The sequence below is a fragment of the Nycticebus coucang genome, chromosome 12 (assembly GCF_027406575.1).
Source record: "Nycticebus coucang isolate mNycCou1 chromosome 12, mNycCou1.pri, whole genome shotgun sequence".
In the NCBI taxonomy this organism is placed as follows: domain Eukaryota; kingdom Metazoa; phylum Chordata; class Mammalia; order Primates; family Lorisidae; genus Nycticebus; species Nycticebus coucang.
The window spans coordinates 49,456,623-49,483,963 of NC_069791.1; the positions used below are offsets into that span (position 1 = coordinate 49,456,623).

The window sequence follows — 27,341 nt, forward strand, 5'->3', positions numbered from 1 at the left end:
CCAACTAATAATATATGTCCAGTGTAAAATATGTTCTGTAAAATTACTTGTTCAATTGTAAGAATTTTGTTTATGGCTTTAAGAAAATTACCATCAGACTTTTACATTATAATATACTTACTTTGACTACACCAGAGAACATTATATTGAATAAAACATTTAATAACTTCTCAAGTACAGTTCTCATAGAGCACAGTCTCTGATCACACAGCTGCAGGGATGAAAGACCAAAGAGTCACCTTCTCAAGACTGAACCTGGCCAAGGACCCAAAGAGGCATCAAAGAAAACCTAAGGGTGGGAAAAGCTACCTTTCAGAGACTGAACAGGAAATAACCCCTGAGGAATTAAACCTTCAAAACGCTACTCTGAATCTCCAGGGGGATGACAAGCCGGGCTCCCACACATGTAAGCATTTAATAGATCTTCAATATAGCTGTTCTGGGATGTACAGATTGGGGAAAAGTTGTGAGAAAGAAGAGGAGATTTTAATTTTTTTGAGACAGAGTGTCCCTCTGTGTCCTGAGTAGAGTAACTGGCATCCTAGCTCACAGCAACCTCAAACTCCTGGGTGCAAGCAATCCCCTTGCCACAGCCTCCCAAGTAGCTGGGACTACAGGTGTGTGCTACCATGCCTGGTTAGTTTTTCGCATTTTTAGTGCAGATGGGGTCTCCCTTTGGGGTCTTGACTTCCTGAGCTCAGGCAATCCACCTGCCTCGGGCTCCCGGAGTGCTGGGAGTCAAACGTGAGCCATCATGTCTGGCCCAGTGAGGGGATGTTTTTCATTGTGAGGATCAGAGCTCAAAGTTCTCTAATATGAACCTGAAGACTAATTTTATTCATGCATTGTTAAATTTGTAGTCCTTGATTAACAAATCATGGAGGATTATACTTATGAAAATGCAACAGTGTATTTTAAGAGAAAGATTCCTGTGGTAGATGTGGGTTTAGGACAAGAGTTTATCCATTTGATTCTCTGTACATGTAGGTTGTCTTCTCCGTAAACCCTCTAAACAGCTATCTCCACCTTCCCTCCTCAGTGTCTCTGTCTCTCTCCCTGCAGTCTTACTGTTACCTCCAGACAGGCACCAGCTCACGGCTGAGATCCTGGGAGTCATTTGCATTGTCCTACTGGCCTCTGTGTTAAAAATGATAGCTTTTAGTCTCTGTAAGTATATTTTTGTAAGATTATAATTGAACTTTTCACTTTAATGACTGAAAGTGTCTCTATTTCATAGGATGTAAAATATTATATTTAGATATTAATTATTTAATAAGGATTACTTATTTTTTCCAGTTAAAATAATGCAGATGCAGAACAATTCTCTCCCAAATGTCACCACTCAGAAAGGTACTGATACTAGTCATGTTTTATTTTGTCTCAATCTTTGAGTATGCACATCTTATAATCAGTATTTTTGGCAGAAAGAACTTGAAATATTGGGCAATAAACATTCATAAATAAAGATTATAGAAGGGTATTCCCTTTTTTTTAAAAGTAGAAATGCCTCATTTGAAGTCATTATACCCCCTTTTCCTGTTTTACCCAAATTAGTAATGTTATCATGTGATAGCAGTTAAGTAATTTTGCTTTTTTAGAAAAGATGGTTTTGTTCAATGATTTTTTTAGACATGTATTGGGTGCATTTATGTTTGATGTTTTCCTTTATGTGGCAGTATATTTATGGGATGAGAAGAGGAACCTCAGGTGCGTGTGTGTGTGTGTGTGTGTGTGTGGTTTTTCTTATATATTTACTAGCCTATGAGGATGCAAAGACATATACATATATTTTCTATATTACAAATATGTAAATTAATATTCATTTAAAAAATTCATACTATTTCCAGAAAGCAATTCATAGTTTTTCTTCAGGATATCCTTGTGGTCATTGTCCAGAGGAGTGGTTCACATATTCCAACCATTGTTACTACATTGGTAAGGAACTAAAAACCTGGAATGAGAGTTTGATGGCCTGTGCTTCTAAGAACTCCACTCTGCTTTATGTAGATGATGAAGAAGAAATGGTAAGATGTTAAATGTTTCAAACATTTCAGTAGAAGCTTATTACAGTCAATAGTGTATTTATAGAATTCATCATATTCTTGTACATGTTTTAGATTAATTATTTACAGGTCTGTACACTATTCTTTTATGTGACTTCAGTAGGCACTGTTTATTTCTATTCATAAGCTAATGTATATTTAAGTATTACCAATTCTTACTACTCTTGGAAAATGATGCTTCTATAAACGCTTTTATTCTAAATTAAATTTTGTAATTTAATTGTACTGTATGTGAACACACCAGGAATGGGCAAGTTTATCATACAGTGAATGGACTCCTACCATACACATCAGATAACAAAACAGAGGCGTTTCCAGCCCCAGTGGCTCTGCTTATGTGAAAGACCTTATCGCTTCTCCTCCCACCTCCTAAAACCATGGCCCTGAACTTTAGTATTACAAACTTTACCAGTTTTTGAATTTTCATAAGTGACCAATGTGCACTTTCATGTCTGTCTCCTTTTATCCTGTGTGACATTGGTGCACTTCACCCATATTAATGCAGTGAGCTGTAGTTTGTTAATTTTCACTACAGTCTTATGCACATATAGCATTTTAAAACATATTCTGTCTGGTGTCTCTTAGTGTGGGACATGAGTCTCCTGTCCTTAGGGACACTGAAGCTTCCTGGATGGAGTATTTGTAGTTATGGGATTCATTTGTTGGTCCCCTCAGCCACACCTACCCTGGTGTCTCTTGGTGGCAGAGCAGAAGCTCTTCCTCTGACTTCTTATTGTTAGCAAGTCTCCTGTTAGATCTCCCTTGATGGTGGTTCCAGCCTTGCTGGTGGTGCTGGTGGGACTCCCTCTCAATACATAGAAGACATGAGCTCACTGAGGCACCTTTCATTGCTGGTGGAGTGCTGGGAAACAGCAGGCCAAGGTCACTTTCTTCTGTTGGGTAGGAGACTTAAGATGCCTAGACACTATGTTGATACTTTACCCTGCAGTCACAAACCATTCCACCTTCTCCTTACTCCTTTCAGAGTCTCCTTTGCTTGAGTCTTTCATAAATTTCAGAGTTCATAGTTTTATATAGTAGAGGGTAGCACCTGTTTGGGGGCCACTGGTATTGCACCTACACCAGAACAGACAACAGTGGGGGTGTAGCTAGTTAAAGAGTGCTGGGGTGTGCACCAACCAGTATTTTTGGCCTCCACATCTCTTATTTCCTTAATGGAAACCCTTTCAATTCCCTTCAAGACCCCAAACTCTGAGAAATATGGTAGAAATGTGCATTGAGTTAGTATTAGCATCAGGAGCAATGTATACTCAGTGTCTGGAAATTTATTTAAATTCATGTTATATATTTTTTTGCTAACATGGGTTCTTATTAAATTACATGAGTCATAATTTTAAAAATTAATGTAAAAAGAATGAAATTACTGAGTATAAATGTTTAAGAGTTCCTTTTAAGCCAGAATTACACATTTGTGAACATTTTTAGTAATGTATAAAGAGATTTTTAACTTTAATATTGCTTAAAACATTAATTTTGTTTTGAGAAATGTAGATCTAATTAAAAAACACAGTACTTGGGCGGCGCCTGTGGCTCAAGGAGTGGGGCGCCGGTCCCATATGCCGGAGGTGGCGGGTTCAAACCTAGCCCCGGCCAAAAACCAAAAAAAAAAAACCACAGTACTTGCACCTTTAAAAATTTGTGAGATTTTTCAAAATTATTTCAATATAAAATATTAATGTTCTTATAGAAATTTCTGGGCATCCTGTCAAAACATTCCTGGACTGGAGTCTTTCGTCAGAGCAGTGGTCATCCATGGGTGTCCATAAATGGCTCAACTTTCAAACTTAAGTAAGTTTTTCTCTATGGCTCTATATAGGAGGAAAACTATAGAAAGGAGAATAACAGCAAGCTAATATAAGTAAGTTTAAGTTGAATTATAGGCATGAAAAACATGTTGAAACTTAGTGAAATGTTAATATAAATATTAAAGAATGGACCACATGGGCTCCCCTTATTGATGGCTTCACTTTCTGTAGTTTGAGGTAAATGTAGGCAACCATGGTCAGAATAATTCAAAATGAAAATCCAAGAAAAAAGCATTTTATTGAGCTCAGTGTTCTGAGTAAGTAGATGACATTTCACATCATTCTGCTCTGTCTTGCCTGGACCTGAGCCATCTGTTTGACCAGCAGATCTATATGCTAGAGGTGACCCACCTATCAGTGACTCAGTAGCCCTCCAGTGAGCAGATCAATTGTAGTATTGCAGTGCTTGTATTCAGGCACCTCCAATTTTACTTAATAATCACCCAAAGGCAAAGAGTAGTGATGCTGGTGTGTTGTTATATTTACTCTTTTGTACTAATAGTTATTGTTTTTAATCCCTTTTTATACCTAATTTCTAAGTAAAACAATATCACAGGTGTGGATATGTCTATAATAAACATAGTAGAAAGTAGAAGTCAGTAAAATATGCGGCTTCAGGCATCTACTGGTGGCCTTGAAGCACATCCCCTAGAGATATGGGGGACTACTGTGTTCAGTTTCCATAATAGCAACTCTTACTAACATTGCAATGAAATGTCATTAATTGTATTCATAAAATTATTTTCTTTAATTACATGGAAAATGCTCTTGTTTCATGGATTGTCCCCATAAAAAATGACAGAATATATATTTTTCTCCATTGCAGAATAGTAGAAATAAAAGGTGGTAAACGTAACTGTGCTGTGCTAACCTCACTTAGACTTCAGTCAGATCAATGTGGATCTCCAAAATGTTTTATCTGTAAGCGAAAGCTCTGGAAGTAAAGCGCCTGAGTTTGGATTCGACTGTGCAGTTTTATATTTTGTGAAATGGAAGTATTTTTATTGAATAAGTCACAATGAATTGTTATTTCTTTATAAATAAAAAGATTAAAAAATATTTGCAGTATAATACACACATCTCAAAGAACAGGATATCGCTTCATGTCTGCCTTTTTTTGCTGAACGTTGCATTTATGGCATGTCACCTTCTAAAGTTGCATGTTATGTGCATCTGTTTACATGAAATATCAAGACTGGAAAACCCATAGAGAAAGTGGAATGTTGGTTGCCAAAAGCTAAGGGAAGATTGGAATAAGATGTGACTACAAATGTCTACATTTTTTTCATTTTGAGGTGCTGAAAATTTTGTAACCGTTGGAGGTGATTTTTGTTGTCAATCTGCAAATATACTAAAAGGTTACTTATTTGTATACTTAAATGGATGAAATGCATACAATCTACATACCATCTTAATAAAAAGTATTTGAAAATAACTCTCCTGGCATGATGTTTGGGACTGTCACATTTAAATATTCTGCCTCTTTATAAAGTTGATGTTTCCAAGAAATATTGTGTTATGTCTGGCAATCTATTAGGTTTTCTTCAATTTCTCTTTGTCATATTATGTATTTTTGGTATTGAAGTCATATAGAAATAGTTATTTCACATATATGCTTTTGTAAATAGCATTTTCATTTTAATATTTTCTCTATTTTGTTGCTATAAATAGAAATACAATTGAAGTTTGCATATTGATCTTATCTGCAGTTAGTTCACTGATTTTGTGTATTAAATCCTATAATTCAAGTATAGAGTTTTCTGGATTTTTGATGTAAAGTACCATTTTATCTATAATAATCACACTTTTTTCCCAAGGTGCCATTAAATTTTTTAAAGCCACAGCACTCTCTCCAGGGTGACAAAATGAGATTCTGTTTCAAGTAAAAAATAAATAAATAAAAATAAATTTATTTTCAGTGATGAAGGGAAAGTACAATGATGGTTCTATGTATATTATACATGTATTATTTCCTGTTTTTGATGAGAAGATTTCAACATTTCAATCATATTTTAAAATTTTTTATCATAACTTTCTCATACTTCAGTAATTTTATAATATTCCCACTTTCTAATATATTTTGCATTGAAGTGTATTTTTACTATTTTTGCAGCATTTTAAATTAAATTTTCTTCTCTGTATAATGTGCATAAACTATATTACTTTTATTTCTTTTAAATGTTAAAATTGTCTTGTGTTTCTGAGTAAACTCATCCTGATTATTCTGTATTACCCTTTAAAAAGATCAGTGCATATATTATATTAGAAGTAAGATTTATTTCTTCATCCATGCTCCCAGAGAGATTGTATTATGCTTTTATTCATTGCTATGCACGTGAAAATTCTTGCTATTGAGACTATGCTGGGAAGCATTTATTTTTTGATGCCCTGGAAGCCTTTGTGTTAAAGTTTTATTATGAAATGTTATTCATTAGTGATATGATCTGAGTGTATAGAATATATTTATAGGAATGTTTGTTTAACAAACTTAATTTTTTAGTACATGTAGTGCTTACTCAGGTATCTCTTATTTCTATATTTTGGTCCTTTGTGTATTTTGGGAATTTTTATTTCAAATGGATATTAAATTGTATTTATAAGATGAATCATTCCTTGTTTTTTATCTGTAATATCCAAAAGATATTACCACAATTAATCTAGAAATAAAATATTTGTGCCTTATCAGGTTCTTTCTTAATAATTAATCTTTTATTAATTTTATTAAGTATTTTCAATGAAAGTATCACTGGCTTTGTTGACCTTCCCTTCTAACTGTCTTATGATTTTATACTATTTGTTATTTCCTTTCTTCTATTTCACTTCCACTTAATTTTAATGTAATTTTTCTTCAACTTTAAAAGAAATTTTTTGACACATGTTCAGATAATTCCATTTCTGAATTTAGTTTTCATAGTATATATATGTAAGGCAATTGATTTTCACTAGAAAGAAATTTGCTCTACATTACTCCTAATTCATATAGTAGAAACAGTGACTGTCCATTGTCTTAACTTTTTCCTCTTTCTTTAGTAATATATGACAATTAAAAATCATGTAGATTTTTAAATTTGGGGGTATAGACTTCCATTTAAACAAACTATAATTAGAGTATTTACTGCAAAACTTAAAATGTTCTACATGTTTCTTCTAATGTAGTGGTATTATAGAGGAACTGATTTTAACTGTTATTTATTTTTCATTAATTATTATTGAAAGTGAAAAGCTATCTTACACATGTCCACTGGCCAAGCAGCTAGCAGCACTGTATTGGGAGCACAGTACTGTATTTCATATTAACTTGCTTGGAATTATGAGGTTATAGAATATTCTTGGAAAATTTTCCAAAAATGTGAGTATTCTGTATTAGTGTAATATGTGTGTGTGTGTGTGTGAATATGCATGCTCGTAATGGTTAATTATCTAGTTTAAATCTTTCTATAAGGTCACTGTTGTACCTGTGTAACAAATAGTGAGTCAGAATTGTTTATTACATGGTGATTATTTATTCATTCACTTCTTTTGAGTTCTATGTTGAGTTAGTTTTATTAGGTGCCTACATATTTTCAAAGAATATAACGGATGGTTTGAAAAATAAATCAATTATTATTAAACTGCATTTCCAATCATTATTTTTGCCTTACATAATGACACTACATTAACCATTGCAGTTTTCTACTTCATTTTGTTGCACAGTGTGTATATATTTTTTGTTTTAGTTTTTGAAATTAAAAAAATTCAAATTATGGAGGAGGTACAAATGTTCTTGTTACCTTGATACCTTGCATCATGCTTGGTATTCTATTTATATTCAATAGGTTATCAACATTTAAGTATAATTGTTTGCACACATTTCTTTTGTATATACTACCTAATTTGACATAATTAATTATAATTCTTATTTAATTTTTATTGGCTATTATCAATTTTAAATTCTACTTTTTACCTTTGTTATCTTTTCACAAGAAATATTTTTATTGTTTACTGTCATCTTTATGGATATGTTGATTTAATATCCTTAGAACAGTCTTTCATTTACTGCTCTGTATTTTATGGTATACCTGATTCACTCATTAAAGTCTGACAAAGTAGCCCTTCCAGCCCTTTGAAACAACAAGATCTAACTATACTTGCTAGTGTTTGAATATTTGTGTCTCCACCAGAATTCATGTGGAAACTTAATCCCTGTGGTGGTTGTAATAAAAGACAGGGGATATAGAGGCAATGATTAAGTTATGAATGGATTAGTGCCTTAGAAAATGCCTGAAGGGAACTTGGCACTCACCCCATTTGTGCTTCTGTCTTCCACCAGTGAGGACCCAGCAATAAGGTAGTAGCCCACACGATGTATCAAACTCCAGAACCTTGATGTGGGTCTTCCCTACTCCCAGAACTTAGAGAGTAACTTCTATTATTCATAAATTGTCTGGTGTGTGGTGCATTGTCATAGCAGCAGAAAGTGACTGAGATTACCCTAGACTATCACTTACAGATTAAGCAGTATTTACTTCCTGAATTCTAATACAAATGTACATTTTAAAGTTTCCAACTTTGTGATTTATATTTTATCCATCCAATATCCATTTTAAATACCTACATAATTTCTGCAGATCTAATTTTCTGTTGGAAAGAAGTACATTGTCTTTAAAAGACACTTAAATTTTACTTTTTTTAGTTAGAGTGAGTAGCAACTAATTTTCTCCGTTAGAAAGAATTTTGAAATTCAATTCATTTTACCATCATATTAAAAGAATTATTTCACTTAATGTTGACTTCCAGTTTACCAGAGCTCTTAGGACACTAGTTTTTATAGTTATTAGAAATAGTTACAGGAATACATGTTTAGGTTTTATACATATGTATGTTCATATGTATTTATATCACATAGAGTAAATTCTAGCTACTTCTAATATTTTCAGTAATTTTTCTTATCTTTATGTTTTTACTATGCCTTTGTATAAGCCTAGACTCTCTACTAAAGTTAAATGTTAGAACAGTAAAAACACCATAGTAACATGCAAGAAAGGACACAACATACAGTCATTCACTTGTACACCATAATGGCATGTAAGAGTATATAATATATAATTATATATATTATAATGGAGTTGAAAACTTCCTATCTCGTTACAACCTAGTAATTATAGCACAATGCCATATTCAGTTTTCTGTGGTGATGTTGCTATATACAAACCTACTGTACAGACAGTCACATAAAAGTAAACATACACTATGTACAATGTACACTATGGGATAATTATAAAAGCAACCATGTTCCTTCTAACTGGTATATGTGTTTATGATACTATATTTATTATCATTATTTAATAGGGTACTCTATCTATTTATAAAAATGGAGTAAACTGTTAAAAAACCACAGGGAGATATCTCAGGAGATGTACCAGAAGAAGGCATTGTTGTCATGGGAGATGGCAGTTCCATACATGCTGTTGGACTTTCCATGGGACTAGCCATGGAGGTGGAAGGCCGTGAGACCCAGCATTCTGACTCCGTGTAACCCAGGCTAATGTGTTTTTCTTTGTCTCGGTTTTTAACGAAAAATTTAAAAAATAGAAAAAGGTTTATAGGATAGGGATATAAAGAACATATACTTGTACAGTTGTACAATATGTTTGTGTTTTAAGCTAATTATTATTACAAAGCTTCAAAAAGTTTGAACAATTCAAAAGCTTTTTGAAATTAAAACTTCTGGCAAACTAAGATTAACTTATGACTGCAGAAAGAACAATCTTTTTATAAATTTAGTGTAGTTGATGTTTACAGTGTCTATAAAGACTGTAACAGTACACTGTAATCTCGTAGGCCTTCACAGCACTCACTATTCACTCACTGACTCACCCAGTGAGCAAGTTCCATTCATTATAAATGCCTTGTACAGGTATACCAGTTTTTATCTGTTACGCCATATTTTTGCTGGCCTTTTGAATTTTAAATATGTGTAACACATAAATACATGTATTAATTAAACATTGTGTTACAATTGGTTATGCTATTCAGAATTGTGGCATGTATCCCTGTCCTCATGTGAGGCATGAATATACAACATGGTGTAATTGAAAGTATCAAGTGGATGTTGTAGGACTAATAGACATCAGTACCTCAAATTTAAAAAGAAGGCATTAGTTCATACGATATTATTTGGAGTTCTAATGAGGACATTGTTTTAGTTCTATGATGTGACTGATACAATTATTAATTTAGTCATTGAAAACTTTATATCTAATGGTAATACATGAGACATGGACATAAGAATATGTATCATATTATTAATTTACTTTATTAAAAGACATTAAAATATAATTAACAAAAATGCACATATATGTAGTCAAAATTAGCCATTTTCTTTGTAGGCTAACTTAAGTGTTCCGCTTCCAAGGACATAAATATGAACTCAAATTCCATTTTTCTAGACTTCAGAAAGTTAAAGATTGAGCTTTTCTGAAACAAAATTTTACAAGCTTTATTATAAATACCAAACCTTCCCTTGTTTCTTGATATTGATACAGATCACGTGGCCTCAGCAGGTGCAGCCCCATCTGATGGGAGGATCTACCTGGCCTTCTGTGTCTCCACCCTTGGGGTTTTGGTGTGTTAAGACCAAATTCCGCCACTAAAATATCACCAGACACACAAGTAAAAAACAAAGAAGTGACTTTATTCAAGCATGCTCGGGCCATACCTCCGACAGAACTCTACTCAGAGGGGATGACCCTGAGGTAGAAATGATGGCAGGTTTTATACTCTTTGGTGTGATGCATTTTGGGTTGCAGCAAAATGAGGGGGAAATTTCCCGGGGGAAACTGGGACCAAGTTGGGGGGTTGGTGGGGGCAGGGACTGAGGTAACTTAGGAGGTTTAGGATTGGCTGGCTCTATCCAGGACTGGCTCTACCTGGAGACTGTGAAAACAAAGGAGTGCATTTGGATTGGCTGGCTTATCTGGAACTGACCCTGCCTGGAGGATGTGAGACTCGGGAGGGTGGGCCCTCACTGGTTGTGGCTGGGGCACAAGGGCCAACTTTCACTCAGGGGGCACCACTGAGAATCTCTCAGCCCCTGGTGAAAGACCCACTCTGCCCCACCACCTCACCCTGCTAACTAGCCTTTTTACCTTCTCTCTCTCTTATATCCCCTATGTCTCCCACTGCCCTTAACATCTCTGGGTGGAAGTTAGTTAACACATTGTAGTGTTGCAGTCAAAACCCTTATTTCCAGCAATTAAAGAGTTACTACAGAGTTTGTTAAAAACTACTTTTTCTGGCTACAAAAAACCTGTGGTTGCTATGTTACAAGTAGTCTTGAGATAAGGTGCTGGCATTCAGCAAAACACTCAAGGTCAATTTCTTATTTAGAATTAAAGAAGAAAAAATGGTCTTTTTAAACTGTAGCCGCTTCCCCCTCAACCCCAACCCCACCACAGGGTTAGGGTTCTGCACTGGGTCCTTCAGTGCTGCAGCAGAGGAGCAAGTGGGTTGGATGATAGGCAGAAGTGGCTGCAATGAGGCTCCAGTAGCCAGGGGGGCTAGACCACTGCTGGGGAGACAGCTCCAGGAGCACCTCCTAGTGTCTCCACCCACGGTCTCTGTCTCCCTCCCATTGCACTTGTTGCTGAAGAGGGAACCCCCATTTCCCAAGCCTGCTCAATTTCATGTACATTTTCCAGGCCTAGGCACCCACTGACACTTCTGCCCTATGGGGAAGGGATCCATTCCTTTGTTAGGACAGATCATATATATAAGTTCCCTCTGCTCGGAGCTCTGGTACTTTTCTGTATTCTTTCTTGTAAAATAATCCTGTCATACCATTGATCTGTGGTCAACAGATTTATTCTTCCAATACTTAAGGACCTACTGAAAAAGAATATGAGAGGAGGAACGATGAAAAATTTGATTCCTATTTAATACAGAGTAGTTAATTTTTTTCTTTACATTCATGTGTCTTAAAAGTCTACTTTATCGTCCTGCACATTTTTAGTTAGATGACATTAGACTTTCTTCCTGCACACGTTAACTCAGAAATTAGACATTCGCAACAAATATTGTATTAAAAAGCAGACAATTGGGAGGTGGAGCAAGATGGCAGCCGAGTAACAGTTTCCCTGCAACTGGGCACAGTGAGTCTGGGGAGACAAGACTCCAGGCATTTCTGGCTGATGGGATCTGCCTATAATCATCCCTTTGAGGATACAGGGAGTCATCAAGGGACTTCTTGACCCCAAGAGGAGGACAAAAAAGTGGAAAACTGGCAAGTGGTTGGATGTGTTCGATAGACCTAATCCCACCGGAGGCTGTAAGAACAAGCAGCAGTGAGACCGCAAACCAGAAAGGACTCACCTGCGAACTGTTTTGGTGTTTTTGGACTTGGCACTCAGTTGAACTGCATTGGGGAGAGCTTGAGCAGGAGTGCGAGAACTTTGGGCCTTGTCTAGGGCCCCACACTGAGCCACTGAGCTGAACGGATATAACAGTGTTTGGCTGTGGGCCGTAGGGAGCCATTGTGAGAGAACTGCCCTGGCAAGCTCTGCCCTCAGGGTTGCAGAGCAAGGACAGGCGGGAGCTAGTAACCTAGTGTATGAGCAGCCTAAAAGCAGGGACTGAGCTGCCTTATAGCCTTAACCCTCAGGGGCAGAGTGAGACAAGTTTTGGTGCACTGGAGCCTTGGGCTGTTGCCCTGATTACTGTGCCTTGGCATCACAGCTCATAGCAACCTCAAACTCTTGGGCTTAGGGTCACCTGGACATCCAAAGAGCTGCACCGCGACCCCCAACCCACACCCGGCACCCACCGCATCTCTGCATGCCCTAAGCAGGAACTGCGGAAGCTGTGCAACCCTGTGTCCTCCCTCCTGTACCCTCCCTGCCTCTACACCAGCCGCTCATCTGACCTGGGACTCTGGTAGCTGTGTGCTCTCTGGAGCCATCCGTGCCTCTTCAGAGAGCCCTTTTCCTGGCCAGAGACTGCTGGAGCCTTGGGTCTCTGTGCCAAAAACAGTGGGGGCCAGGCACCCCCAGAACCATGCACATGACCTCCCCCCCATTGCTGGATCGGGTTTTTCACATCTGGAGCTGCTTCCACAACCAGAATTATCCAGGGAAGCCCCAGAGGAACTACACAGGGTCACTCCCTACAAAGATCCAGCAAAAATAGAGTGATCCCGCTGGGGTCTAATCTTGGAGAGAAACCTCCCCAACACCGGCCAGAGGCAATGGTGAAAAAAATCATGAGGTGAAATCAACAGAAAAACTCTGGCAACATGAATAATCAGAATAGATCAACTAAGCCAAGGATCAATGGGGCAGACAAAGCACAAGACTCCATGCACAAACAAATAGCTGAGATGTCAGAAATCGAATTCAGAATCTGGATAGCAAATAAGATTGAATTAGAATTCCAAGCAGTAACCCAAAAGATATCTCAAGAATTCAACGAATTCAAAGACCAAATGACCAAAGATTTTGACACATTGAGACAAGAGTTGGAGCCCTCAAAGATCTGAGAAACACAGTAGAATCCCTCTGTAACAGAATGAAGCAAGCAGAAGAAAGGATTTCTGACATTGAAGATAAAGCTTTCAAACGCTCTCAAACTCTCAAGGAGGAGGAGAAATGGAGGGCAAAAACAGATCACTCAGAGAGCTCTGGGATAATTTGAAGAAAATCAATATTCGTCTTATAGGGATCCCCAAAAGCGACGAAGTGCCTTCACAAGGCACAGAGTCTTTCTCCATGAGATTATGAAAGAGAACTTTCCAGACATGCCAAGAGATTCTGAAATTCAGATAGCAGACAGTTTCAGAACTCCAGCACGCCTCAACCCAAATAAGACATTCCCCCAGACACATCATAATCAATTTCACTAAAGTTAATAGGAAGGAGAAAATTCTGAAAGCAGCTGGACAAAAGAAAACCATCACCTACAAGGGCAAGAATATTAGAATAACTGCAGATCTCTCTGCTGAAACCTTTCAAGCTACAGGAGTATGGTCATCGACTTTTAATCTCCTAAAACAAAATAACTTTCAACCCAGGATCATGTACTGGAACAAAATGAAACTGAGTTTCATTTATGACAGATAAATTAAATGCTTCAATGACATTCACATGTTTGCCATAACTAAACCGCTCTCCAGGATATTCTCAGACCTATCCTCAATAAAGACCAGTGTAATCCTCCACCACAAATGTAAACCCACCCAGAAAATGTTGATCAAATTCCAACTTCCACAGTTGCAAAAGGATTAATAATGTCCGCTGGACTCTCGAAAGGCTTATCAATATTCTCAATTAATGTGAATGGATTAAATTGTCCTCTAAAGAGGCACAGGTTGGCTGACTCAATACAAAAACTCAAGCCAGATATCTGCTGCATACAAGAATTGCGTCTTACACTAAAAGACAAATACAGACTCAAAGTGAAGGGATGGTGATCTATACACCAGGCAAATAGAAAGCAGAAAAAAGCAGGCATTGCAATCCTATTTGCAGATGCAATAGGCTTTAAACCAACTGAAGTAAGGAAGGATAAGGATGGATACTTCATATTTGTTAAAGGTAATACTCAATATGATGAGATCTCAATTATTAATATTTATGCACCCAACCACAACGCACCTCAATTTATAAGAGAAACTCTAACAGACATGAGCAACTTGATTTCCTCCAGTTGCATAGTAGTTGGAGATTTTAACACCCTTTTAGCAGTGTTAGATAGATCCTCCAAAAAGAAGCTAAGCAAAGAAATTTTAGATTTAAACATAACCATTCAACATCGGGACTTAACAGACATCTACAGAACATTTCATCCCAACAAAACTGAATACACATTCTTCTCATCAGCCCACGGAACATACTTCAAAATCGACCACATCCTAGGCCACAAATCTAACCTCAGCAAAAAAAAAAAAAATAGAAATTATTCCTTGCATCTTCTCAGACCATCATGGAATAAAAGTTGAACTCAATAACAACAGGAACCTAATTACCCATACAAAGACATTGAAGCTAAACAATCTTATGCTGAAGAATCTTATGGGTTATAGATGAGATTAAGAAGGAAGTGCCCAAATTTTTGGAACAAAACAACAATCAAGACAAGAATTACCAGAACCTCTGGGATACTGCAAAGGCAGTCCTAAGAGGGAAATTTACAGCACTGCAAGCCTTCCTCAAGAAAACAGAAAGAGAGGACGTTAATAACTTAATGGGACATCTCAAGCAACTGGAGAAGGAAGAACACACCAACCCCAAACCCAGCAGAAGGAAAGAAATAACCAAAATCAGAGCAGAATTAAATAAAACTGAAAACGAATGAATTATACAACAGATCAATGAATCCAAAAGTTGGTTTTTTGAAAAGATCAATAAAATAGATAAACCTTAGGCCAACCTAAACAGGAAAAAAAGAGTAAAATCTCTAATTTCATCAATCAGAAATGCTAACAATGAAATAACAACAGACCCCTCAGAAATTCAAAACATCCTTAATGAATACTACAAGAAACTATACTCTCAGAAATATGAAAATCTGAAAGAAATCGACCAATACCTGGAAGTATGCCACCTACTAAGACTTAGCCAGAATGAAGTGGAAATGTTGAACAGGCCTATATCAAGTTCTAAAACAACATCAACTATACAAAATCACCCTAAAATGAAAAGTCCAGGACCAGATGGCTTTATGTCAGAATTCTACCAAACCTTAAAGAAGAATTAGTACCTATATTACTAAACCTCTTCCAAAATATAGAAAAAGAAGGAATATTACCCAACACATTCTACGAAGTAAACATCTCCTTGATCCCCAAACCAGGGAAAGACCCAACAAGAAAAGAAATTTATAGAATAATATCACTAATAAATACTGATACAAAAATACTCAATAAGATCCTAACAAACAGAATCCAACAACACATCAAAAAAATTATATGCCACGATGAAGCAGGATTTATCCCAAGGTCTCAAGGCTGCTTCAATATATGTAAATCTATAAATGTATTTCAGCACATAAACTAAAAAATAAGAAACATAAAATTTTTTCAATTGATGCAGAAAAAGCTTTTGATAATATCCAGCATCTCTTCATGATCAGAACACTTAAGAAAATTGGTATAGAAGGGACATTTCTTAAACTAATAGAGGCCATCTACAGCAAACCCACAGCCAATATCGTATTGAATGGAGTTAAATTGAAATCATTTCCACCTAGATCAGGAACCAGACAAGGTTGCCCATTGTCTCCACTGCTTTTTAACATTGTAATGGAAGTTCTAGCCATTGCAATTAGGGAAGAAAAGGCGATCAAGGGTACCCACATAGGGTCAGAAGAGATCAAACTTTCACTCTTCACAGATGATATGATTGTATATCTGGAAAAACACTAGGGATCCTACTACAAAACTTTTAGAAGTGATCAAGGAATACAGGAATGTCTCAGGCTACAAATTCAACACTCATAAAACTGTAGCCTTTATATATACCAGCAATAACCAAGCCGAAAAAACAGTCAAGGACTTTATTCCTTTCACAGCAGTGACGAAGAAGATGAAATATTTGGGAGTATACCTAACAAAGGACGTGAAAGATCTCTACAAAGAGAACTATGAAACTTTAAGCAAAGAAATAGCTGAAGATGTTACCAAATGGAAACATACCATGCTCATGGCTGGGAAGAATCAACATTGTTAAAATGTCTATACTACCCAAAGCAATATATAATTTTAATGAAATTCCTATTAAAGCTCCATTGTCATATTTTAAAGATCTTGAAAAAATAATACTTCATTTTATATGGAATCAGAAAAAACCTTGAATATCCAAAACATTACTCAGCAATAAAAAACACAGCAGGAGGAATCACTCTACCAGACCTGAGACTGCACTATAAATCGATAGTGATCAAAACAGCATGGTATTGGCACAAAAACAGAGAAGTACATGTCTGGAACAGAATAGAGAACCAAGAGATGAATCCAGGTACTTACTGTTATTTGATCTTTGATAAGCTAATTAAAAACATTCAGTGGGGATAAGATTCCCTATTTAACAAATGGTGCTGGGTGAACTGGCTGGCAACCTGTAGAAGGTTAAAACTGGACCCACATCTTTCACCATTAACTAAGATAGACTTTCAATGGATAAAAGATCTAAACTTATGACATAAAACTATAAAATTTCTTGAAGAAAGTGCAGGGAAAATTCTTGAAGGAATCAGTTTTGGTGAATATTTATGAGAAGGACTCCCCAGGCAAATTGAAACAGTATCAAAAATACATTACTGGGACCTGACCAAACCAAAAAGCTTCTGCACAGCCAAGAATGTAGTAAGTAAAGGAAGCAGACAGCCCTCAGAAGGGGTGAAAATATTTGCAGGTTATACCTCCAATAGAGGTCTAATAACCAGAATCCACAGAGAACTCAAACGTATTAGCAAGAAAAGAACACGTGATCCCATCTCAAGGTGGGCAAGGGACTTGAACAGAAACTTCTCTAAATGAGACAGACACAAGATCTACAAACACACGAAAAAAAGCTCATCATCCTTAATCATCAGAGAAATGCCAATCAAAACTACTTTGAGATATCACTTAACCCCAGTAAGAGTAGCGCACATAACAAAATCTCAAAAGCAGAGATGTTGGCATGGATGTGGAGAAAAGGGCACACTTCTACACTGCTGGTGGGAATGCACACTAGTATGTTCCTTCTGGAAGGATGTTTAGAGAATACTTAGAGACCTAAAAATAGACCTGCCATTCAATCCTATAATTCCTTTACTAGGTATATACCCAGAAGACCAAAAATCACAATATAACAAAGACATCTGTACCAGAATGTTTATTGCAGCCCAATTCATAATTGCTAAGTTTTGGAAGAAGCCCAAGTGCCCATCAAGTCAGGAATGGACTAGCAAATTGTGGTACATGTATACCATGGAATATTATGCATCCTTAAAGAAAGATGGAGACTCACCTCTTTCATGTTTACATGGATGGAGCTGGAACATATTCTTCTTAGCAAAGTATCCCAGGAATGGAAGGAAAAGTATCCAATGTACTCAGCCCTACTATGAAACTAACCTATAGCTTTCACATGAAGGCTATAACCCAACTATATCACAAGTCTATGAGGAATGGGACAAGAAAGGGGAAGGGAGGAGGGAGATTAGGGTGGAGCGAGGGTAATGGATGGGGCCACACCTATGGTGCATCTTAGAATGGGTACAGGCAAAACTTACTAAAGGCAGAATACAAATGTCTACATACAATAACTAAGAATATGCCATGAAGGCTACGTTGAACAGTTTGATGAGAATATTTCAGATTGTATATGAAACCAGCACATTGTACCGCTTGATTGCACTAATGTACACAGCTATGATTTAACAATAAAAATAAATAAATAAATAAATAAAATACAGACAATTCATAAATTGGAGAATGAATGAATCAGTGAACAAGACTGAGTAGTTTAATATTTCAATCTCTGGCATTGTGATATTGATACAAGACAAGTGGCATCCCAGCCAGCTTTGTGGAGCTGGGCTCAGGGGTAGACCAGCTGCCTCAACCTTGGTGGTATTGGTGTGGGGGCAGTGAGCGGAGGAACCAGCGGGCTGGAGGATAGGCAGCACCCCACTCCCCGCCCCACTGCAGGAGGCTCCAGTAGCCAGAGAGTCCAGACAACTGCTGGGGATATACCAGCAGCTTAGGTGTCCCTCCCCTTGCACTCATGGCTGAACAAGGAACTCCTCATTTCCTCAGCCTGGTCACTTTCATGTAAGTTTCCTAGGCCTGGGAATGAAAGGAAATGTAGTCATTCATTTGCTACCTGGAAATGCCCCAGACACCAGTGTCCCCGACTACAAAGGTTCCCAGACATGCTAACTGTAACTACAGAGGGCCCCATGAGACTATATATACCCCTAGATAAAGAAAGCCCTGAGTCAGTGAGACAGACAAGGCCAGGGAGAGAGAGCTTTTCTCTCCTGACTTGGGTTTTCTCTCCCTGCTGGTAGCTTTGGGATTTTTGTATTCTTTTCTGTAAAAAAAAAAATCCTGTTTTACCACTGATCTGTGGTCCGTGGATTCATTCTTCAAATGACTGAGACCAAGAACCTACTGAAGATAAAATTCCGGTATCAACATAGCTCAATTTTATTAAATATTTGATCTTTTCCTGAGACATTTACTTTATCAGAGAAATCTGATTAACTTATTTATAAAGAACAAAACTGAACGTGGAAATTTTAAGAACTCAGTCAAAGAATCAAGAAGAAAAGTTTGGGAATTGATGTCATTTACAATAAAGTTGAGAATGCTGCAATTCCTTAGAATACTTACTGTTAAATACATTCAATTAAATCCTACTCATAATGTGATTATGATTTTAAAATGTTTTTCATCATAGTAGCGATTATATTAACAAGAGTACAGGAAAAGAAGTGTGCAATGCCAAGTTTTAGCAACCTTGTCTAAAAGTACAACTTAAACATTGAAGATTCTGCTAACAAGGCCTCACATTTTAGCGTTTGTGATTGAGAGGGAAACACTTAACCGCATGGGTAGTCAAGGTTCTGTTCTCTACTACCTTATCAAATAGGAAAATAATTTCCAGAGGCACCGGAAAATGGACAAACTAAATTATACCAGGACAAACTAAATGTCGCCTGTATTTTGGAGATGTGTGATGAGATAAAGTGATTTGAGAATAGCCCAAGATTGAGGATTTCCTGTTCAAACTTTGATTGACACATTGAATAGAAACCCTCCTTCTTTACTCTTGCATCACTCTGAGGCTTCACAGGGCACTCCGTGAAGATCACAGATATTTCGTTTTTCTTGCAAGAGCAACCCGGTCTCTCCGCTGAAGGATGCAGGGCGTTCTGGTTACAGAAGGTATGTGTTGATGTTTTTTGTCTTTAGCAGCCCTTCTCACTTAGTGGGGAATTATAAATACTAGATGTGTTTCAGTTGAGATAAAATTAATATAGAATGATATCAGAGTAGAACACTGGTGTTTTTACTTAAATAATTCAGGGGCAAAAGAAGCCTAAAGTATAAAATATGCCAGAGAATTTTCTAAAGTATTCAAATTATTGCCTGTGGAGAATTAGTCAAGACCTCATATGCATGATATTAGCATTGCTAATCAGTATTACTTACAGTGATAGCCACAACAATTGGAACAATTAATTTTGAATTTTTTAATCACAATGGGTACGATAATATTTTCTATTTAGCCCTACTTTTGAAAGCAAATGTTTAAAATAAATATTTCAAATTATGGATGTCAAATACAGTTTTTCATTTATGTTTTTAGATTACCTTCAGTTAGTTTTACCTTTAGCGGAAATAAATGTGAGATAACTAGTATAATTGAACCATAAACTATTATTAGCAATTGAAAGACTTAAAAAGGAGCAAACATTGCAACAAAAATATGTCCCTCAGTGATAGAGAAGACTTTTACTTAATGAATTCTTTTATACATGCTAATGTGAATTAGATATAATAACACAGCCATGGCATAATCATAGCTGAAATATCTAATGTTTTTGAGAGGTTAACCTGCCACATGCATGTTAAGTGTTTTACATACATTATACCTTATAAATTATTTTTTCCATTCAAGGTTAGTAAACTAGGTTTCTAGACACTAGGTAACTTTTTAAGGTCATACATTATAAATTTCAATGCCAGTAATTCTATATCTCAGACTGCAGAGCTCATTCACTGAGCTCATTCACTGAGATTATGTTATCTGAATTATTATTACTCATGTTTACACATTGAAAGTGACCCTTAGGATATTGATACATACCATCTTTCTGAACTTTTGAACGTGTAAGTCACTAGAAGTATTTTAGTGTAGATAATTACTATATGTTCTAATATTATTTTTCCTCCATCCAAAGGCACTCATTCTTTACTGATGAATGTATTTTAAAATTAACTTAAAATTAGTGTCCTATTATTTCAAATACAAATTTTTAATTTTTAACACACATATTCTAATGGTGTTAAAATATATCTGTAGAATCCAACTTTATATTAATGAAGACATTTTTACTTATCGACTTCTATGCTACACTAATTTATTGTTTTTATGGTTCTAACTAATAATATATGTCCAGAGTAAAATATTTTGTAAAATTACCTGTTCAAAGATAAGAATTTTGTGTACAGCTTTAAGGAAATTAGCATCAGACTTTTACATTGTAATACACTTACTGTCACTGCATCATAGAACATTGTATTAAATAAATCATTTATTTATTTACTTATTTTTATTAAATCATAGCTGTGTACATTAATGCGATCATGGGGCATTAATGGTTTTATAGACCGTTTGACACATTTTCATCACACTGGTTAACATAGCCTTCCTGGCATTTTCTTAGTTATTGTGTTAAGACATTTATATTCTACATTTACTAAGTGTCACATGTACCCTTGTAAGATGCACCAGACGTGTAATCCCCACCAATTACCCTCCCTCCACCCATCCTCCCCACTCCCTCACTTCCCTCTGCCCCTTCCCCGTATTCTTAGGTTATAACTGGGTTATAGCTTTCATATAAAGCCATAAATTAGTTTCATATTAGGGCTGAGTACATTGGATACTTTTTCTTCCATTCTTGAGATACTTTACTAAGATGAATATGTTTCAGCTCCATCCATGTAAACATGAAAGAGGTAAAGTCTCCATCTTTATTAACTTCTTAAGTACAGTTCTCATAGAGCATAGTTTCTAATATCACACAGCTGCAGAGATTAAAGACCAAAGAGTCACCTTCTCAAGACTGAACCTGGCCAAAGACCCTAAGAGGCATCAAAGAAAACCTAAGGGTGGGAAGAGCTCCATTTCAGAGACTGAACAGGAAAGAACCCATGAGGAATTAAATCTTCAAAATGCTACTCTGAACCTCCAGGGGGAAGACAAGCTGTGCTCCCACACATGTGAGCATTTAATAGCTCAATATAACTGTTCGGGGATGTACAGATGAGGTGTGAGAAAGATGAGGGATTGTTTTATTATTTTTGTTGTTGTTGTTGTTTGTTTGTTTTTGAGACAGAGTATTCCTCTGTGCCCTGGGTAGAGTGCCTGGCATCCTAGTTCACAGCAGCCTCAAACTCTTTGGCTTAAGCAATCCCCTTGCCTCAGCCTCCCAAGTACCTGGGACTACATGGGTGTGCTACCATGCCTGGCTAGTTTTTCTGTTTTTAGTGGAGATGGGGGTCTCACTTTGCTCAAACAGGTCTCGACCTCCTGAGCTCAGACAATCCACATGCCTCAGCCTCCCAGAGTGCTGGGAGTCAAGCGTGAGCCATCACGTCTGGCCCAGTGAGGGGACAGTTTTCATTTGTGAGAATCAGAGCTCAAAGTTTGGATATAGTTTCTAATATGAAACCTGAAGACTAATTTTATTCATGCATTGTTAAATTTGTAGGCCTTGATTAACAAATCATGGAGTACTACACTTATGATAATGCAACAGTATATTTAAGAGAAAGATTCCTGTGGTAGAAGTGGGTTTAGCGACAAGAGCTTATTCCTGTGATTCTCTGTACCTGTAAGTTGTCTTCTCTGTAAACCCTCTAAACGGCTGTCTCCACCTTCCCTCCTCAGTGTCTCTGTCTCTCTCCCTGCAGTCTTACTGCTACCTCCAGACAGGCACCAGCTCACTGCGGAGATCCTGGGAGTCATTTGCATTGTGCTACTGGCCTCTGTGTTAAAAATGGTAGCTTTTAGTCCCTGTAAGTCTATTTTTGTAAGATTATAATAGAACTTTGCACTTAAATGACTGAAATTATTTCTAACCACTTCATAGTTAGAAATGTTGTATTTAGATATTAATTATTTGATATGGATTACTTTATTTTCTAGTTATAGTAATGGAGAAGCAGAACAATTCTCTCCCGAATGTCGCAACTCAGAAAGGTACTGATATTATTCATGTTTTATTTTGTCTCAGTCTTTGTTATGTACAATTTACAATCAATATTTTTGGCAGAAAATTTTAAAATATCGGGCAATAAATATTCATAAAAAAAGATGATAGGAGGGCATTCGTTTTTCTTCAAAAGTAAGTAGAAATTCTGATTTAAAGTCATTATACCTCCTTTTCCAGTTTTACTCAAATTCTTAATGTCATCATATGGTAACAGTTAAATAATTTTGCTTTTTTAGAAAAGATGGTTTTGTTCAGTGATTTTTTAGACATGTACTCGGTGCATTTCTGTTTGATATTTTGCTTTACGTGGCAGTATAATTATGGGATGAGAGGAGGAGCCTCAGGTGCACGTGTGTGTGTGGTGTTTATTTTATGTTTACCAGCCTATGAGGATGAAAAGACGTGTACATATATTTTATACATTGAAAACATGTAAATTAATATTCATTGAACAAATTCATATTGTTTCCAGAAAGTAATTCATAATTTTTCTTTAGGATATCCTTGTGGTCATTGTCCAGAGGAGTGGTTCACATATTCCAACAATTGTTATTACACTAGTAAGGAATTAAAAACTTGGAATGAGAGTTTGGTGGCCTGTGATTCTAAGAATTCCACTCTGCTTTACATAGATAGTGAAGAAGAAATGGTAAGATGTCAAATGTTCAAACGCTTTAGTAGCAGCTTATTCAGTTATATTTGTAGAATTCATCATGTTCTTGTAAATGTTACACTTTAACTATTTCAGGTCTGCATATTATTCTATTGTTTGACTTCACAATAGTTTACTTCTGTTCATAAACTGATAAAGCTTATTTAATTATTACAAATTATGACTATTCGTGAAAACCATGCTCTTATAAATGCTGTTATTCTAGATTAAATTTTGCTATTTAATTGTACTGTGTATAAAAATATCATGACTGAGCAGCTTTCTCACGAAGCGAGTGGACTCCTGTAATACACGTCGAATCACAAAACGGGTGTTTCCAGCCCCAGCAGCCCTGCCCATGCACATACCCTCATCATTTCTCCTCCTTTCCACATTATGTATATTTTAAAATTCATTCTATTTGGTGTCTCCAGAAGGTGGGGTAAGTGTCATATCCTCGAGCACATGGAGTCTTCCTGTATGAAGCATTTGTAGTCATGGAATTCCTCTGCTGGACCCTCTCAGCCACATCTACACTGGTGTCTCCTGGTGACCTAGCAGAAGCTCTTCCTGGGCTGCACGTAGTTGGCAGGTCTCAGGACAGATCACCTCTGCTGGTGTTGCTGCAGGATTCCCTCTCAATACGGAGGGCGTGGAGCAGCTTACCTGAGGCAACTCATTAGGTGCTGAGAACCAGCAGGCATAGATCAGTTTCTTTGTTCGGTTGGGGCAGTAAGAGGTCCCCTTCCCCCTTCCCGCCCCTGCATTGATTCCTCCTTTTAGTTCCTCCCTTACTTCTGTCTTTCATAAATTCTACAATTTGTGGTGGTATTTAGAATGGAGAAACACATCTTTTTGGACCATTGCTGTTCCACTAATACTGAAACAAAAAACTGGGCACTTACCTGGTTAAAGAATGGTATGGTATGTCTAGAAAACTATATTTTTGGGGTTATATGTCATTTACTTCTTCAATGGCGGCTGCCTAACCTCAACATGGAGAAATATAGTGTAAAAATAGATTGATTTAATATTAACACCAGGAGAAAGGTAACAGTGTTAGGAAATTTATTTAAATTTATGTGTATATTCATTTTTCCAACATGGGTTGCTATCAAATTATAGGGATCATATTTTTCCCCCACTAATGCAAGAAGAAGAGTGAAACTACCAAGTACAATTGTTTCAGAGTTCATTTTATACAAAAGTTATAAAAATTTGTGGAAGTTTTCAGCAATGTAAAAAGTGATTTTTCAACTTTAATATTTCTTGCATAAAATATTAAATTTGTTTTGACAATTATAGATGTAATGAAAGAACATAAAATCTTTAATAATTACTACATATAGAATATTTATGTTCCTGTAGAAATTTCTTTACTCCCTGTCACTTTGGTCCTGGGTTGGAGTCTTTCGTCTGAGCAGTGGTCATCCCTGGGTGTCAATAAATGGCTCAACTTTCAAAGTGAAGTAAGTTTTTTCAGTGGTGCTATCTAGTAGGAAAACTATAAAAAAGAGAAAAACAGAAGACTGATATGAGTAAGCTTAAGTTGAATTATAGGCATGTAAAAGATGTTGAAAGTTAATGAAATGTTGACATAAATATTAAAGAGTGGACTGCAGTGGTCTCCCCTTATTGGTAGCTTCACTCTCTGTATTTGAGGGAAATGTAGTCAACCATGGTCAGAATATTTTTAAATGGAAATTCAAGAAAAAAAACACTTTATGAGCTCACTGTTCTGAGTAAGTAGCAGGATGAAATTTCACATCATTCCTACTATGAGCAGATCAATTGCAACAATATTGCAGTGGTTGCATTCAAGCACCTCTTGTTTCACTTAATAATTACCCAGAGGAAAAGAGTAGTGATGCTGACATGTTATTATGCTTTTTTGTTCTATTAGTTGTTTTAATCCCTTCTTGTGGCTAATATATATATAATATATGCATATATATAAAATATATATATATACATAATTTTTTTTTTTGAGACAGAGTCTCACTTTGTTGCTCCTGATAGAGTGCCATGGCATCATAGCTCTAGCTCACAGCAACCTCAAACTCTTGGGCTCAAGTGAATCTCTTGCCTCAGCCTCCCAAGTAGCTGGGACTACAGGCGCTGGCAATAATGCCCAGCTATTTTTAGAGATGAGGTCTCCCTCTGGCTCAGGCTAGTCTTGAACCCATGAGCTCAGGCAGTCCACTGGCCTAGGCCTCCCAAGTGTGGAGATTATAGGTGTGAGCCACCATGCCCAGCAGTACCTAATTAATAAATAAAACATTATCACAAGTGTGTATGTGTATAAAATAAACATAGTATATGGTAGAATTCAGTAAAATAGGTGGCTTCAGGAATCTACTGGTGGTCTTGAAGTACATCCCCTATAGATATGGGAGACTACTGTGTTCAGTTTTCATAATAACTCTTAGTAACATTGCATTGAAATGTCATTAATTGTATTCATAAAATTTTTTTCTTAAATTACATGGAAAATGCTCTCCTTTCCTGGATTGTTCCCATAAAATATGACAGAAATATGTATTTTTTTTCCTTTGCAGAATAGTTGAAAAAAACCCTGGTAAACGTAACTGTGCTGAGTTATATTCACATAGACTTCGATCAGATGGATGTGGAACTTCAAAACTTTATGTCTGTAAGCACAAGCTTTAGAAGGAAAGCACCTGAGTTTGGATTTGCTGTACAATTTTATATTTTGTGAAATGAGAATAATATTGTTATTGAATATGTCAACACAAATTGTTATTTGTTTATAAATGAAAAGAATAAAAAATGTTTGCAGTATAATACACACACCACAAAGAACAGGATACCATTTCTTTTGTGTCTGGCTCTTTTTTCTGAGCATTGCATGTGTGGCATGTCACCTTGTTAAAGTTACATGTTAGGCGCATCTGTTTATATGAAATATCAAGAACAGGCAAACCCATAGAGAAAGTGGAGTAGTGGTTGCCAAAAGCTAAGAGGAGATTGGAACAAGATGCGATCACAAATTACATTTTTTCATTTTGAGACAATGAAAATTTCACAACCTTCAGAGGTGATTTTTGTTGTAAATTTTCAAATATACTAAAAGTTTACTTATTGGTCTCAATAAAAAATATTTGAAAATACCTCTCCTGGGATGATGCTTGGGATTGTCATATTTAAATAGTCTGCCTGTTTATAAAGTTGACCTTTCCAAGAAATATTGTGCTATATCTGGAAATCTGTTTGGTTTTCCTTAATTTCTCTCTATCATATTTTGTATTTTTGGTTTTGAAGTCATATAGAAATATATCTATGTCACATTTATGCTTTTGTAAATAGCATTCTTATTTTAAAATTTTCTTTATTTTGTTTCAATTTTTGTTTAAATTTTTGTTTAATTTTTTTTTATTTTGTAAAGAGAAATACAATTAAAGTTTGCATGTTGATATTATGTACAGTTGCTTCACTGATTTAGTGTATTAAATTCCACAATTCAAGTACAGAGTTTTCTCGATTTCTGATGTAAACTACTATTTTATCTGTTATAATCACACTTTATTTCCCCTAGTGCCATAGATTTTTTAAAGCCACAGCACTTTATCCAAGGTGACAAACTGAGACTCTGTCTCAAAAAAAAGAAAAAGGTGAAAAAAATTTATTTCCAATGATGAAGAGAAAGTACAATAATGGTTCTATGTATATTACACATGTATTATTTCCTATTTTTGATGACAAGATTTCAACATTTCAATCATATTTTAAAAAATTTTATCATAATTTTCTCATATTTCAGTAATTTTCTAATATTCTCATTTTCTAATATATTTTGCATTGAATTAATGTTGT

The 27,341-nt window shown here is 36.1% G+C and overlaps 1 protein-coding gene across 1 annotated transcript; it reads left to right on the forward strand.

The window, feature by feature from the left end:
* Positions 1–219: 219 nt before the first annotated feature.
* Positions 220–26,177, forward strand: LOC128561826 (NKG2-C type II integral membrane protein-like). Its single transcript, XM_053556481.1, has 6 exons — positions 220–406; positions 1,063–1,161; positions 1,297–1,350; positions 1,873–2,024; positions 3,772–3,872; positions 26,066–26,177. The coding sequence occupies exons 1-6, from the start codon at positions 220–222 to the stop codon at positions 26,175–26,177; spliced, it is 705 nt and encodes a 234-aa protein (XP_053412456.1).
* The last annotated feature ends 1,164 nt before the right edge of the window (positions 26,178–27,341 follow it).

Excerpts from the sequence above, each read along its gene's own strand:
- LOC128561826 (XM_053556481.1), top strand. The coding sequence starts at position 220 with ATGAAAGACCAAAGAGTCACCTTCTCAAGACTGAACCTGGCCAAGGAC. Across the intron at positions 407-1,062 it reads CAAGCCGGGCTCCCACACAT|TCTTACTGTTACCTCCAGAC; the intron begins GTAAGCATTTAA and ends CTCTCCCTGCAG. Across the intron at positions 1,162-1,296 it reads GTTAAAAATGATAGCTTTTA|TTAAAATAATGCAGATGCAG; the intron begins GTCTCTGTAAGT and ends TATTTTTTCCAG.